At 45.5% G+C, this 15,182-nt stretch overlaps 1 protein-coding gene across 1 annotated transcript in view; it reads right to left on the bottom strand.

Annotated features, from left to right (window-relative positions):
• Nucleotides 1–221: 221 nt before the first annotated feature.
• LOC119441595 (uncharacterized) overlaps nt 222–15,182 on the bottom strand; it is a 29,247-nt gene continuing 14,286 nt past the window's right edge. The window contains exon 2 of the mRNA XM_037706204.2: nt 222–1,308. Within this exon, the coding sequence (XP_037562132.1) occupies nt 937–1,308 (372 nt within the window). The 3' untranslated portion in view covers nt 222–936. The remainder of the gene's footprint in view (nt 1,309–15,182) is intronic.

The raw sequence follows: 15,182 nt of genomic DNA, 5'->3' as shown, positions 1-15,182 counted from the left end.
TATCTCAGCAATAGCCACGCATGTGATAAGATTTGTGGGTGCCGGTAAGCAGCGTTGACACGAGGAATGCATTATGTTTTCGTATCTCGTAGGCTGAGAGAAAAGACCGACAGTCTAACGTTCGGGAATTGGGCTTGTTATGACGTTCTTACACATATAAAAATTGTGCCGCAGACCCACCAATGGAATGCAAAAAAAAAAAGAAAGAATACACTCGACACTGTCTTTTATGAATGACATATATTACTGCAATGAGTTCCACAGGAGTTTCATTGCTGATGATGAGGTGACAGAAAATTTAAAATTATTAGCAAATAGGTTGTCCTTCAAACAAAAATCAGCGGGAAACAGGCTCCACTTCTTGTGACACAATACATGCCCCTTGTTGTTCGGACGTGTTGGTGCCCACTCGGTGAAATCGCTTGTTCGTCGTCATGCAAATCTACCCGCACGCACATATACACACGTCAGCAATAGTTTTGACTTGCCGTGTTCGCAATTTTCAGTCACCTACACATACCGCGCATTGAGGCCCACGAAATGGTATCTTCGCTCAGGGTTCGCGAGGCCGGTTGTTGCGTTTTCACTACAGTGCCTGCTCTCGCGATCGTCAGGTCTCTTTCTTTGAAAGCCTGGCTTCTTCAGAGTTTCGTTGCAGTGTCTTCCATGTTTTGGAGACCTCTCGCTACCCAAGCGTTGTAATCACTGTTGCTCCTTGTTGTTCTGAAGGTCTTAAGGTGCTACGAAATACTTCACAGCATGCTTCACCATCTTTTTTTTTTTTCGCCGGTGAGAAAAGATGGCATGGAATTGCCGACCTTCCAACGAACAGCGTGTGGACAGACATGTGGGAGCCTGGAACGGCGTACACCACCACGCTGTCAGGCTAACACATTCATTCAGCCAAGCTTCGAGCGCTGTCGACTAGGTGACCGCTCACAAGTGCCGATGCCAGCATCCCTTGATGAGCGCCAGCAGAAAGAACGCTGCAGCCAGCCCCAGAAGTGCGGCGCCTAGCAGTGTGGTGGGCACGTCGTAGTAGCCAGTCAAGCTGTTCACCTCTGGCTCGAGCATGAGTGAGAGCGCCAGCATGACACCTCCGCCTACGAGCAGAAACGCTCCGGCCGCGAGGAAGGCGCACGACCAGCCGACCATGCGGTCGCGCGGAGCGTAGCCGTCCTCGGTGAGCTCCTTGAGCAGCGCCGGGTCGTCGACGCGCCGCTCATCCTGGAGGCAGCGGCAGTCCAGGACCACCTCGCGAGGCAGCGTCGCCGCGGGTGCTGTGGCGGCTTCGTCCCTCGAGTACTTCTGCGAAGAGAGAACGAAGGGCGAGGTGAACCACTGTTCAAGTTGATATACGTATTTTACGGCTTACGCAAACGCGAAAATTCAATTCGTTTCTTCATGTAATTTTGCTACAGTGTGCCGATAGTCTAAGCGTACAGATACGACGTATGCGGCTGTAGGTATGGAGCTCACTGAATCACGCTGACTTAAATTCCGCTCGCGCTGTCCACTATATTACACCCCATGTCATGCAGGGAATGTTCTATGACGCGTGTTCAGTCTCCACCAGTACTTCTGAAATCATGGCAGCATTGAATGCCTGCTAAGCTTTTTTTTTTTCGTAGTGAATACCTATAACCCTCCGGAGTCTCTGTAACTCGAAAAAAAAACCCTAAATCGGCTCTTATTAAGATCGACTCCTCGTCAACGGCTTCACACGCGATGTCAGCTGCAGAGAAAAAAATAACATGGCGCCAGATGTCAAGTAGGGACCCGATCTCCTTGATGTCACTAGCGGACTGTGGGCTGGTACAGTCACACCTGTATGCTTGCATGCAAGGAGAGAGGCTGGTCATTGTTACATTTTTGTCGTTCCACGCTTCACAATAAAAACTTCGTCGACTTAGCGAGCCTGCATGTTTCAAGGCTTCCATGTCTTTCTTTTAGGTTGGAGACAAACAGGAATGCAACATGACTGTGTTGTTGAGGACAACGTGCTCATGCCTTATCTTCTAAATTAGTAAAGGCCCTCGGGTGCGGTGATGGAGGGCACAGTTAATTCTTGCAAAGCAATTGTTCTTTGAACGAATTGCTTCAGGTAGCAGAATATAATTTGATTATCATTTGTTCAACACAACGACGCCTCAGTCGCTCCTAAAAAAACGAAGAGCCTGTATCAACACTGTCAAATTATGAATGTGTTTGTAATATGGCGAACTTAAAAAGGTGCAATTCGCAAATGTGCGATAACTGCAACAATACTAAATATGGTTAAGAAAAGCTTTTAATTAATTTGGTAGTTGCTACTTCTCGCAAAAAGTAATGTCCTTACTGTCTTACATCTCCCAGGCGATGGCGGTATTGTGTTACAGGCTGACCACGTAATTGATCCATAAGAAGCTGTACACAAGTGTTTCGATGAAATGTAGCGTAACAATGAAATGAAGTACCACAATTAAAAATAACAAGCGCTAGAAGAATATGTGACATACATGCGAGCAACGGCACAACCGCTGAGCAGACTTCAGGGAGAATGAAACTGCAAATGCAAAAGGTTCTTTTTGAAGCTGAACCTACAGGACGGCAACCAAAATCTAAATATTGTGGTAGCAATAAAATACGTGAAACACGTAAAAAATTCAGAGACAACATGGTTAAAAGTAAACAACAAAGCACTGGCAAAGAGAATAGCCATGAGAGCGAAAGACTCTAAAGAAAGAAAACCCATAGAAGCACATTGAAGCGCTTGTTCTTTGTGTGGACACGACAGAAGCTATGCCGAGGCACCAGCTTCTTTCCCGGCTATTTGTATGGCCTGAATAATTACTCATTCCGCTTTATCTCTACCACGGGCTACGTACCATGTTATGCTGATTGGAAGTATAGCTGGGCTGGCACGAGACCAAGAATACTGCTACGCGGCTGCGATAACGTAGAACGAGAAACCATTTGGGTCATGCAGATATCCGGGGCCGCAGTCTGATGCCTGAACGCTGTCTGTATTTGTATTTGTCTATCAAACAAGGAAGTAGGGCTTCCACGTGCTTCGACCTTGTCATTCGCTTGCACAGCGTTTCACTGCTTGCGAAGATTTTAAGTGCACATTTATTTATTCGCTGCTCAATATTCCAATTGACGCGATCATTGTGTTTCTGCGGCTCATTTTATTGTTGAGACAACTTGGTGATTCCTATGGCTGCATTCAGACTGGTTCACCTGGTGGAGCTTAAACTTGAACGTGCATAGTACGAAGGCTTTTCATATGCGCCTTTTTTTGTTTTCCCGCGTGCATTTAGCGTAAACGTTAACGACTTATTGAAGCCGCTCGTTGCGTGTTGCACTGTTTGATAATTTTTTGCACAATTTTAGTTTCAGTTTGACTGTACGGCAATCCCTGCTTGCATATGTGTTTATGCAGCCTAAGATTACATTTTTAGTTATCGGCGGCTACATTTGTTGTAAGAAACAACCCGGAGTAAGTCAAAAACATTTCTCAATAATAATTCACGAGTCCCATTACATTGTTCCTTTCTTCATATGGGTGAACCTTCGGTCGTTGACTAGCAAGCTGGGTTAGTTGGTTCGCGAGTAGCATGGCGATCAGTGTGGATGAACAGACACAAGCAAATCGTGTTGAGCGTTTCTCTCCTGTCCTAACTGCGCTGTTCGTCGTGCTCTTCGCTCACTGTGATCGACTTTCCTTTTGTAGCTCACTCCAAGTGAATTATGTAATCGTCTCTATAACATTGACTGTTGAGTCATTCATCGATTTTCTTTTTAAAAAATGACGACGCACGGCACAAACCTAAAGTATAATATATATAAAGTATATAACGCCTCCCCGTCGTCTTCGTTCATGCGTTGGAACGGAATGGTTTGACAACTGCTCATATGGGAAAACTGTCCCAAATGAAACCGTTCTATATTTCATATGACATCTTGCTTTTTTTTTTCTACCAGCTGCGGCAGCTCAGTGGTTATGGCGTCCTGCTGCTGAGCCCACAAAGCCACGATTTCAAATTCTGGCCGCGCGAGAGGCATTTTGATGGGGTCAGAATGCAACAATGTTCAAGAGAACTCTTCGATTTTGGTGCACATTGAGGAACTGAGGTGGTGAAAGTTATTTCTGGACCGTTCACTTGGGTGTCCCTCATAGCTTACGGTGCGGTTTCAGAATGCTGAAAACCAAGATATCATCGTAAGGTAACCACCTTACGATGATATCATGGAGAAATAACCTTTGGGTGAAGTAGTGGTCACTGCTTTCGTTCCAGTTTCTGCGAACTTTTACACGCGGTAATGTTTAATTCGGGAGCGCTCAGTGGGTTCGTGCATTAGGTCTTAGCTGTGATCTGTCGCCTTAGAAATTGCATCGTGAACATCGCAAATTGATGTGGGAGGTAGGGTCAAAGAGCATGTCAAACATATCTTGCTAAACATATCCCTAGAACAAGTCTAGTACAATGTCGGAGCACATGTCGAAATCGGCGTTAGTGTGGTAACCAGTTATTAGCTCAGAATCCTCTTAGTTCTGTAACATGACATTCACTTAAAACCAAGCTAAATGGACAAAGGAAAATAAAGAAATCATCGTCGTTTGTTGAGCTCAAACGAATAATATTACTTCTCGTGTGCGGGATCTTGGACCCAGCTTCACAAGGGAACTGCATTGCCCGTAATAAAAAATAAATAAAGATTGATTCAAAATGCGGTTATTTCAAGTGGGGGGCCGGAGAGAGGAGTGGATGGGAACACTAGGGATTTCTTGGCGATGAGGGGACATTATAGTGCACTTGGTTCATTGTACATAAGTTTGACATCTTGGTCAAGGTGCGAGTTAGTCCATGAGTAGCCTGTTATGCTAAGGCTCTACCCGGGCAGAGGCCTCCCTTACACTGCCAATACAGGCTGGTTTACCTCCCTTATTTATAAATGAAGGCTGCGCGTCAAAATACCTGAGCAGTAATTCGTGTCTTCGAGTGCTTGTATGGTTAGTCCCCCAGTTCCAAATGGGGAACATTCACAAAATAAATTACTTAGGGTCCACGTGTCAGCGGAGCCTGCAGTCCACCGTGATGACAGGTCGTCGCCATTCAGTACAAAGTACGACGCATTATGACCTTGCTGTCATAGTGAAAAAAGACCTTAACAGGCCAAATCGCTAGGTAAAGTCAGCAAATATGAAATTACGTCTTTTTAGTTGAAATGAAACCATAAAGGTACCGTTAAATGAACAAAATGCACTGCGCTTGATGTTTACGAGCGCTATCAAAGGGAGCGTGCAGAAGAGCATTAGCCAATTATTTGGCCGCTGAGGTGTAAGACGCCGCATTCTGCGGTGTCGAAAGCGTCAAAGACGAACGCGAAGTATACCGCATCACGCATCGTGCGCTCACTGCAGGCAGATCACTGACAAGCTTCAGTGTCACAGCGTGAAACCGATTTGAAAGACTTGCCCATACTTGCGCAGTGTGCCCAGTGGTGCTTTACTTTGAGTCAAGACCTATTTATGAATACCTTTTCATATTCATATGCATTCACATGCAGGCTTTCATACTAATTTTTATATGAAGGCCCGCAGGACAGCATTGAGCAAGGTGGGTAGTACTGGTAAATCAACACAGAAAAGCTTTATTAAAAAGCTCTTAGTTTACATCGTCTACCTAACAGGAGGGCATTATCTGCGCAACGCAATAGCACGCAAAATGAAAACACTCACTACAAAAAAGTACAATTAATCTAAAACACGACAAACGACGCAGACACTCCTAAATATTGCACAAAGATCATTGTACTCAATGCAGGCGTACAAACGCGACATAGCCATGTCATTCGGTAAATTACTACAGAGGAAGGTGGAAAAAAGAAGGAAAAAATAAAAGAAAGCAAAGAGAGACAACAATTGAAATGTCTGCCATATACGAATAAGCTCACAGACAATGAATTTAGTTTGAGCCTGCACAGCATTTCTTTAAAAAATGTATACATAGCATACGCAAGGACTAAATATGACAAAATCGATGAAGAGGCTCATTAATAGTGCGAAATGGACGGAAAATTCTAGGCGCAAGAAAAACAGACGGCTGAGACGACAGAATGTTGAACCAGTGGACAGTAAAGTGTCGTGGTTGAACAGGAAAGCTATTTTATCCGGAAGAGCGTTCCAGAAACGAATAGCACGAGGAACAGCTGAAAAATTTAAAACACCGGTAGTGCGACTTCCGGTGTAGCTGAACTGGTTTCGAAGCCATTGCGATGTGTAGGAAGCTTCTCTCAGACTTTATATTGATAGACCAGCTCTAGAAATTAAGCGACGGAATAATGGTAAAAGGGTGATGTCGCGGCGAATACTAAACGGTTGCAATAGAAAGTAGAGTTTTTTCGAGCTACGCTTGAGGGATAAGTATAAATGTTAGAAATGAAACGGATCGTGCAATTTTCGATGATTTATAGAAAATTTACAGAAAAATAATGCTTAGTTGGATCAGTGTCGATTGTCACTAAATCCATCTAAGTAGGCTACATTGTTTCCGACAGTTTGTGAAGCTCTTCTAAAAATTTAATCCTAAGGATTAGATTGACTGAATTGTGTGAAAAATGCATGGAATAGGTAGAAGTCTAATGTTATTAACATTTGCTGACACGTGACAATACGAAGGTAACGTGGCCCAGTCAATTAGAGAAAGATTGAAATCACAAAATAGGTACACTATGCATTATATATGAGCTTGATAACGACTGCCGTCCGTATTCACAAAGCTGTATTACACTTGAATTGTTCGTAAGAGAAAATTTTAGCCAATTCAGGAGCTGGAGTTATCACTAACGAAGGTAGACGACCAATGGCACAGAGCACTTCCAGCGAAAGACTTAATGAATCTAGGTCCAGATTCCTAACTAGTGCCAAGGGTCCTTCAATACATTTCATGAAAGTATTGAGGGACCCTGCTAGCACTCTCACACAGCGCATATAAAACGAAATTATCTGGCCCACCGTTAACAGTTACCAAGGGTAGAATTTGTATTAAGAGCAAATGACGTAAGAGTTTTCTTAGGGCCTAACATGATTTTCATCGGGAAAAGATGAAACCAGATCGCATTTGAGATAATTCTATAGCTTAATAACAACCGATAGTGACAATGACTGCGAGGTGAGCGTTCATTTTGGGCTCTTGTGGATTGTGCGCACACTTGTCGAGTCGCAGCTATCTGTCGCGCATGACAACTGCGTTAGTGGCGACGTAATGGTCATCCTATCATGTCAAGCCTACCATGAAACCTATCATGCGCCCTAAGTGAGTGTTCATTCTACAACGGCCCAATTGAAGGAGAGAGCCAGTCTACTTTTGTCATAGTTTAATACAGGGAGCCCGGGCCCATCAGTGGCAGGCCGAGCGTTGAGCTGTGCTGTTCAAGATCGACGAAATACGGTGGCGAGATTGCTCTTACTTTCTGCCGCAAAGCAACAAGCAGATGTTAAGATTCCACGCCGAGGTGGACATCGCAATAGAGACAGAGTGCGAAAACGTTCACGGGTGTAACATCTAGGACCACGGTAAAGAACCACGCGTGGTCGAAATTCATCCAGAGCCCTGCATGACGATGCCTGCCATGGTCCAGGCATCGTTTTAAAAGTCAACTTCAATCAATGAATGGATCAAACAGCAATGTTTTACGACCTATAGAACTCAGGAATAGCGTATCGCAGACGAGCTGCTCTAACGAAGGGGAAAGCGCGCGGAGTGTGGCCGGTACACAGATGCACTCAAGGCTCTTGGCGCGCTGTAAAAGACTTAGGCAAGATTACTTACATTTTTAAGTTGCCGTCACATAATAAACAACAGTGTTCCAGTGGCCCGCGATAAATGCAGTGCAGTACGGCACGTATTTTGATTTCAACTCCGCCTAATACTGGGTTTCTCTTCTTTCCCGTTTCTTTATGCACTATCCACTTACGAGGATGACAACACATTCATGCCTTTGTATAGCCTCCGCGCCTGTCCCGCTTAAAATATGCATGCTGTGTGCTTCGGTCGAATGCAGGCATATACATCTGGGGAGATGACACCGTTTTGAAGCTTACATATATGCCATGCAATATTAAAATATGCTCGATATCAGAGTCTTTGAGCCTCAGGGCATATGAAAAATATTGCTCTGCCGCAAACAGAAGACTTGCGGTGACATGAGTGGAGCAAACCTAGCTATAGGCTAGTATACCGACCTTTTTCTTTGTACATCCGTGATGGAATTTTGTTCACTGGGAGTTCAGTGCCCGTTCTCAGTGGGAAAACATCCGCTTCTGCTTCGAACTCAGCACAAAACTGACACAAAAGCGAGTCGCGGATCTCATGCCTCATGCGAAGCCCCGGCCTCACTGCTTTGAAAATTCGATAGCATCACTTATCCTGTTGTCGAGGTGAGTGAACCAAAAAGTTAACATGTCAGTGGCTGAGCAGCCTTGCAGACATAATGTTGTCGATCTAAGCATCTGTGAAGAGATCGGTGGCTGTTGTTAAAATCCCGTGCTGACAGACGATGTGAGCTTGTATCAACTGCCTCTTGTGCATGCTTACATTTAACTCCATTGTGACGTTATGCCCCGTGGCAACCCAATTGAACAAAAGAAACTGCTTTATTATATTATTTACAAAGGCTAACAGATGAATAACATTGCGCGAATGTGTTGCAATGACATACACAAAGCGTATTTGAGTTTGTATTTATGACACTGCTCATAGCTACAAATGATAGGCCGTTTCAGATGCTAAACTTAGTTTGATGAGCATTATACGAAAGGCTAAATGATGAGCAAGAGCACATCTTCATCTCAAGGTGAACTTCTCAGCTCGGTGACTTGTTCAAAAGTTTACCCGCCGGGGTGGCTCAGTCAGCTAAGGCGTTGCGCTGCTGAGCACGAGGTAGCGGGATCGAATCCCGGCCGCGGCGGCCGCATTTCGATGGAGGCGAAATGCAAAAACGCCCGTGTGCTTGCGTTGTAGTGCACGTTAAAGAACCCCAGGTGGTCAAAATTAATCCGGAGCGCTCCACTACGGCGTGCCTCATAATCAGAACTGGTTTTGGCACGTAAAACCCCAGAAAGAAGAAGAGAAGAATGTTCAAAAGTCGGCACCACGTTGAAACTTCATAAATGCTTGTTTATTTCCATATTCGCCAGCTTCAGGTCTTTGATCGCCCTTTCATATAATGTATTAGCCGAAACGAACCATGACATGAAAAATGTTTGCTGATTCTAATCTCTGTCGAAGTTGATAAATGGTTTTGTTTGTTAGAACATATTCAGGGTGACATAATGACTAAGTTTCGTGACGCTTGTGACTAAGTGTATTCTTCGGCAGTGGAATACTAAAGGTCAGAGCGAGATGCTACGAACCGCACCGCGTATTTCAGTGCCTTTGGAGCTTTGAACACGGTATGTACGCTGTGGGAGCTGACAGTCTTGGGTTTCCTTCCCTCGCCCGGCATTCAAGAGCGGCCCTGGTGCAGCTCTGGAGGGCGCGTATAAAAGAATGTCCCAGCTTCATCCGAAAGGCGAAGCATCAGTAAGGATAGGAAAGGATTAGAGAACTACATGAAGTATGGTTCGTAGTTTTATCGGCCGTGTAAATTGCAGTAGGTAATTCCTTACTGAATAAATTAGGAAGCTAAGTGCCACGCACGCAACGGCAAACACGAACAGATCTCACCCGATGACCTCGAACGCTTGCTGTCACAACGCTAGCGTGATGAAGTGTACAGGCAGAGAAGATGGAACGCCTTGTGCTGCCTGTCAATTGGAAGCGTCTTCGAAACTTGTGATTACGCCCCCCTCCCTCCCCTACGAAGTGGCCTTATAACTCCTGCCTGAATAAGGCATAGTATCGCGTTTCGTGGGGACGCAGAGTGGAGACCAGGCGCTTCCGAGAAGAATAGATAAGCTTGTGGGACCTGTGATACGCAGCTATGTGTCACTTCAATAGTAATTACCGTTTAAATGGTAAAGCTTTTTACTGTGACTATTTATCAGCCTAGACGCTTTTCATAAAACGACAATTAGGTTCCCATGAATCGCTGGTCTAAGTCTCTCTTTCCAGGATATTCGGTGTATGCGAAAACAAGGTTTCCACACATACATTTATTACAGGTTTGTGGCACCTTCGCCACTGGTTAGCGAGTCGCGCCTTCATAAACATTGCAGTTGTGTGCCCATCCATATGCGTCACACGCTCCGACAAAGTAAAACCCGTTTCACATGGTGCGATCTTGCAGTCCGTTTTTCGCAGCTGCGATTTCCGCAGACACGAAATTCGCAATCCCGTTTCACATGGATCTACGGCAGCTGCGTTTTTTCGCATACTCGTTAAGCATTCTGACTGGCGATGACGTATGAGCGATCCGCTTACTATTGGTCGTCTGTTTCCACCGCTACAGTGGCTACCACCGCATGTGCGTTTTTCGCAGAGAAGTTCAGCACGCCTAACATCGAAAAAACGCACGCACGAAGGGTCCGGCGGCCTATTTTCCGCCGCTGCGAATTCGCACGCGCGAATTCGCAGACAAAATCGCACAATGTGAAACGAGCTTTAGAAGAAAGCAATGCGGGATGCACTCGGCTGATGCCAAGCCTTACGCAGGACGTCTACTACGTTATTGCTGTTGCAAAGCCATGGTCGAAAATTCCGTGGCTCAGTTGTAATGTAGCTATATTACAGGAGCAATGTGTCCTTTTTGAAGGTTGACGAAAAAGACCACATGAGGAACTTGTCATTTTACCAGAGCGTAGCGATGGACACTTACCAGATGCGTTATATTTCAATGCAGGTGTTACGCACGCAATGAAAGAATGAGACCAGCTGCGGTCATGGAAGCTGCGGTGAACGTGAACATGTAAACTGAATTTCGACACCGCCGTCAGCAGACTCAGCGATAACGTCGGATATGAGAGCCGGATTTCTGTTCCTGCCGACTGCCATGTGGACGTCTGGTGCCTAATCCCTTGTCAGACGGATGTCGAGGACAAGTAAAAAGACGTGTTTTGAAATGCGGACGTGAACAGGAGGCACATGAGAGAGAACGGGGAGAATGCTGGAGGTTTGCTGCTTAAATTACGCATTTTTTCTGCATCGTAGTCACTAAATAAAAGCATGGTGAGAAAATTGTATGCGTGACATTTTGGTTGTCGCCATCGGTTATACGCCTCGCCGCTCTGTAATTTGTTCTACTACTTACTGCTACTAGTACTACTCCTCTACTACTAATAATTAGGAGTGGATGAATATTCGAAGTTTCTATAGTACGAATCGAATATTTGAAAATGAACTATTCGGTATTCTAGAATATCGAAACTAACCAAACGCTTTGCAACAACCGACTTTTAAAGTGTGGTTACCGTTCTCTGTCTGCGGCACGAAGAACCGGCAATTATCAGAAGTGAAACAACGACAAAAGATTTCGAAGCAATGCAGTGACAAAATGGGGAATGAAACATTTTTATTTCGATCTCACGACGGACGTCTGCCTACATGACAACCTCTGATTTTTGGTTGTAGTCTGTCATTTAGTACATTTGGAAGTCTAGTTATATAGTTGTTCCATCTTTGACGCTAGAACCAGTAGCATTTTCCTTACGAGTCCTTAAACATGTGATAACGGCACAAAACTCCTTCAGCAGCCCTTTCTCTGTTTTGTTTTTCCAACTTGTGAAATTTTTTTGGTAATCATTTATTCCGAAGCAACCATTTATACAGCAGCTATACATGGTGTCACGCGTAACTTGCGCGAAAATGTAAAAATATGTGAGTTGCACGCAGCTGGACAGTACAAAGGTAATGTTGATTGCCGCCGCTTGGTGCAAGTCAGACTATTTTTTGTATTTAGCCTAATTACACAATTACTCATTATTAACTAATTGTAATGAAGAAGACAAGATGACGACGAAGCAGTCAGCAAGCAAGCCACAGCAAGCAGCCACAGCAAGCCACAGACTTACGATCGCCTGCAGCAGCGATTCTTCTGGCGCGGGATGTGTGCATTTGTGTGCAAGTACATACGTGCTTGCACTGCCTGTCAGCGGCGCAAGACTCCGCCGCAACGCCCGGCCGGTACACTTCAGCCTCTCCCTTGCCCGGCCCGTCCATTCTACCGCGTCGGTATCGACTTATACGGCCCGCTTCCCTCGACCCCCTCTGGGAATAGTTGGATAATTGTCGGCGTGGACCACCTCACGCGTTACGCCGAGACTGCAGCTTTGCCTACAGCCACAGCAAGAGACGTTGCGTTTTTCATCTTACGCAACTTCGTACTGCGCCACGGTGCTCCCCATGAACTTTTGACCGACAGGGGACGTGTTTTCCTGTCTGGTGTTATTCAAGCCTTGCTCGTTCAGTGTAACATCGTTCATCGCATGACAAGTGCATATCATCCGCAAACTAATGGCCTAACTGAGCGATTTAATCGCACTCAAGGGGATATGCTGACGATGTACACGGCGTCGGACAAGATCAATTGGGACACCGTCCTTCCATTCGTCACATATGCGTACAACACTGCTACGCACGCGACCACCGGATTCTCGCCGTTCTTTCTCTTGTACGGACGTGAGCCATCATGCACGCTGGACACTATATGCTTCCCTACACTCCCGACTCATCTGAGTACACTGCAATTTCTGATTTTGCCAGGTATGCCGAATATTTTCAACAATTGGCCCATGCTTGGACAACCGAGGACCAAGGTCACCAGAAGCCCAGGCACAACACCGACCGACCTCTCACTACTTTCGCGACCGGTGCCCTAGTTTGGCTTTGGATTCCTCCAAGTATGCCTGGCCTTTCGTCTAAATTACTGGCCCGATATCATGGTTCCTACCGCATCCTCGCTCGGACATGTCCAGTCAATTATGACGTTGAGCCTTTGACACCGTCCCAAGACTTACGTCGTCGTGGTCGATAAATCGTTCACGTGAGTCGCCTCAAGCCCTATTACGACCCCTCTATACTGTCAACGCCTTAAGTCGCCAGGATGGCTACGCTATTCCCCGGGGGCCAATGTAATGAAGAAGACAAGACGACGACGAAGCAGTCAGCAAGCAAGTCACAGTATTGGTGGTAACCACGCGCCCCGAGCTTGTGCTTCCCTGGATTTCGGCTGCTGGTCACCCCGCCGCTTCTTGACGTTCGCCCGTCGTTTGTCACCGTTCCTTGACGTTCACACGTCAATAAATCACGTAGCATAATGAAATTTACAAACATTAAAATCAGAGAAAATTGTTAAGCAGAAAATTGTAGGCCATCATGAAAAATCGGCGATCCGTTTTTCTGGTGCTCTAGACGTCTTGCATAATAGTTTTTTTTTCAAAGCCAGAACGCAGCCTGCAAAAGCACACGAAAAGTGGCGCGCGGTTAATGACGCGACACTTTTTGTTTGTTATGCGAGCTGGTACCTTGTAAACTATCTTGCCCTCTCCCAAAGTTGAAGTCAGATGACTCACATCCCAGATGCGTTATGATATAATTGGGCGCGCAGGTGGACGGTTTTATAAAAAATGCGAGTTTCTTAGAAAACTCGCGTTTTCATCAGCTTCAAAGACTTATTTCATCAGCTTTCACAGGCTTCACTGGCCTATTTGTATTAGTATATGTGTAGCAACTGCTCTCGCTTGTGCCTATCTTGCCCTATCCAGCCAGTGCTTTGCCCCACGGGTGGTTTGCCGTGAAGTAGCTGAACTACGAGTAACGAGACGACGAATCATATAGAAAGGGGTAAACAGACGAAGCTGGGTGACGGATAATTTGCTTCACCCTGCCATATATCGCTGATGCCAGCATTTCTTCGAACGCTGTAGAGATTAGTGTGAGTTTTCGAAGAAGATATAATCCAAGCACGCAGCATGTCACATTGTTACTTGGTACTCCATTGTAAGCATGTGAAAAGTGGCTTTGCATCTCAGCACCGAGCAACCTCCAATGAACCTCTATCAATTGACGTTACCGTACTATAGCCAAAGCTACTCGGTGGTCGCGTGGTACGTCGGTGTTATCAAAAGGGTTGCTGGCGCTTTTCAAATAGTAGATAAGGCTTGAAATTACAGAGCCACATTTGTATGGTGCAGGGGGCTCTCCGAAATATTCACTACCCCCCCAGCTAGGGTACTTTAGCCTGCAACATTCCACCCATAAACAAATACAGTAGTAGAGCCTGCAGGACCGTTTCTGACCACACGATGTTCATAATGAGCAACTATTGCAACACATTAACATCCTGCTGATGGAAGGCGGAAAAAAAATGAAAGACTGATTGAGTGGCTTGTAAACATGAGTAGTCACCAATGCGGCGCCAGCTTCCACACGCTTCGTTTTTACTTTCCAGCGACGTCGACTATGTGGACTGCCCATTTGTCTATAGGGAGTTTGTAGTTGGCAGTCCTAAGGTAAAATAAATGAGAATGGAACACCAGCAATACACATTGCACAATTTCTTAAGTGGGCAAGTTATTGCCATTGTCGGGCTACATATTTTAGCCCCGAATACTGTAGAATAACACCAACAGAACAGGGAGGCGTGGAGATATCCTCCATTACTAGGCGTTGGAATTTAGATGAGTCCTGTCTGAATGCGTCAAAAAAAAAAAAAAAAAAAACACTCGGGGTTGTGGAGAGGGAGAGTGGGGCAGAAGGCAGCTTTATGTTTTTTCAAGTTTTACCTAAATTAGCATGGGTGATTTTCGTAGCGTCTTGCTAAGGTGCGTAGGTTTTGCAACTTCCGGAAGCTCACTAGTTTAGACCTTTTGGCTGTGTAGAATTGATGGCCCGAGCGGCTGAAATGTGGATGACGAGGCAAATATAGATATGTTGAGAAAACAACGACCACACCGGACAAAAGAAAAAAAAAGCCGGGGAGGTTTTAGGAGATTCAGAAGGCAATTAGGCTGATGTGTTCCAGGCCGTGTGATAATAGGGTGTAAATGTATTGATAGGACGTGGATGAAGATTCGTTCTGTCTGCGGGATGACAATTACGGAGACCCAAGATTATGAGGCAGTGCACTACTGAGCGGCATTCTGTCCCCGGAAAACAAAGATACGAGTGTACGAGTGCCAGACGGATCGGGTGAAATAGCAGGAAACTTGCGGAAACATCAACTTCACGGAGAAATCGACTTGAATGGCAGCACACGAA

Source organism: Dermacentor silvarum, chromosome 2 (assembly GCF_013339745.2).
Source record: "Dermacentor silvarum isolate Dsil-2018 chromosome 2, BIME_Dsil_1.4, whole genome shotgun sequence".
NCBI lineage: Eukaryota > Metazoa > Arthropoda > Arachnida > Ixodida > Ixodidae > Dermacentor > Dermacentor silvarum.
Note: the sequence above shows the minus strand (reverse complement) of the source record. Positions and strands in the feature narration are given on the sequence as shown.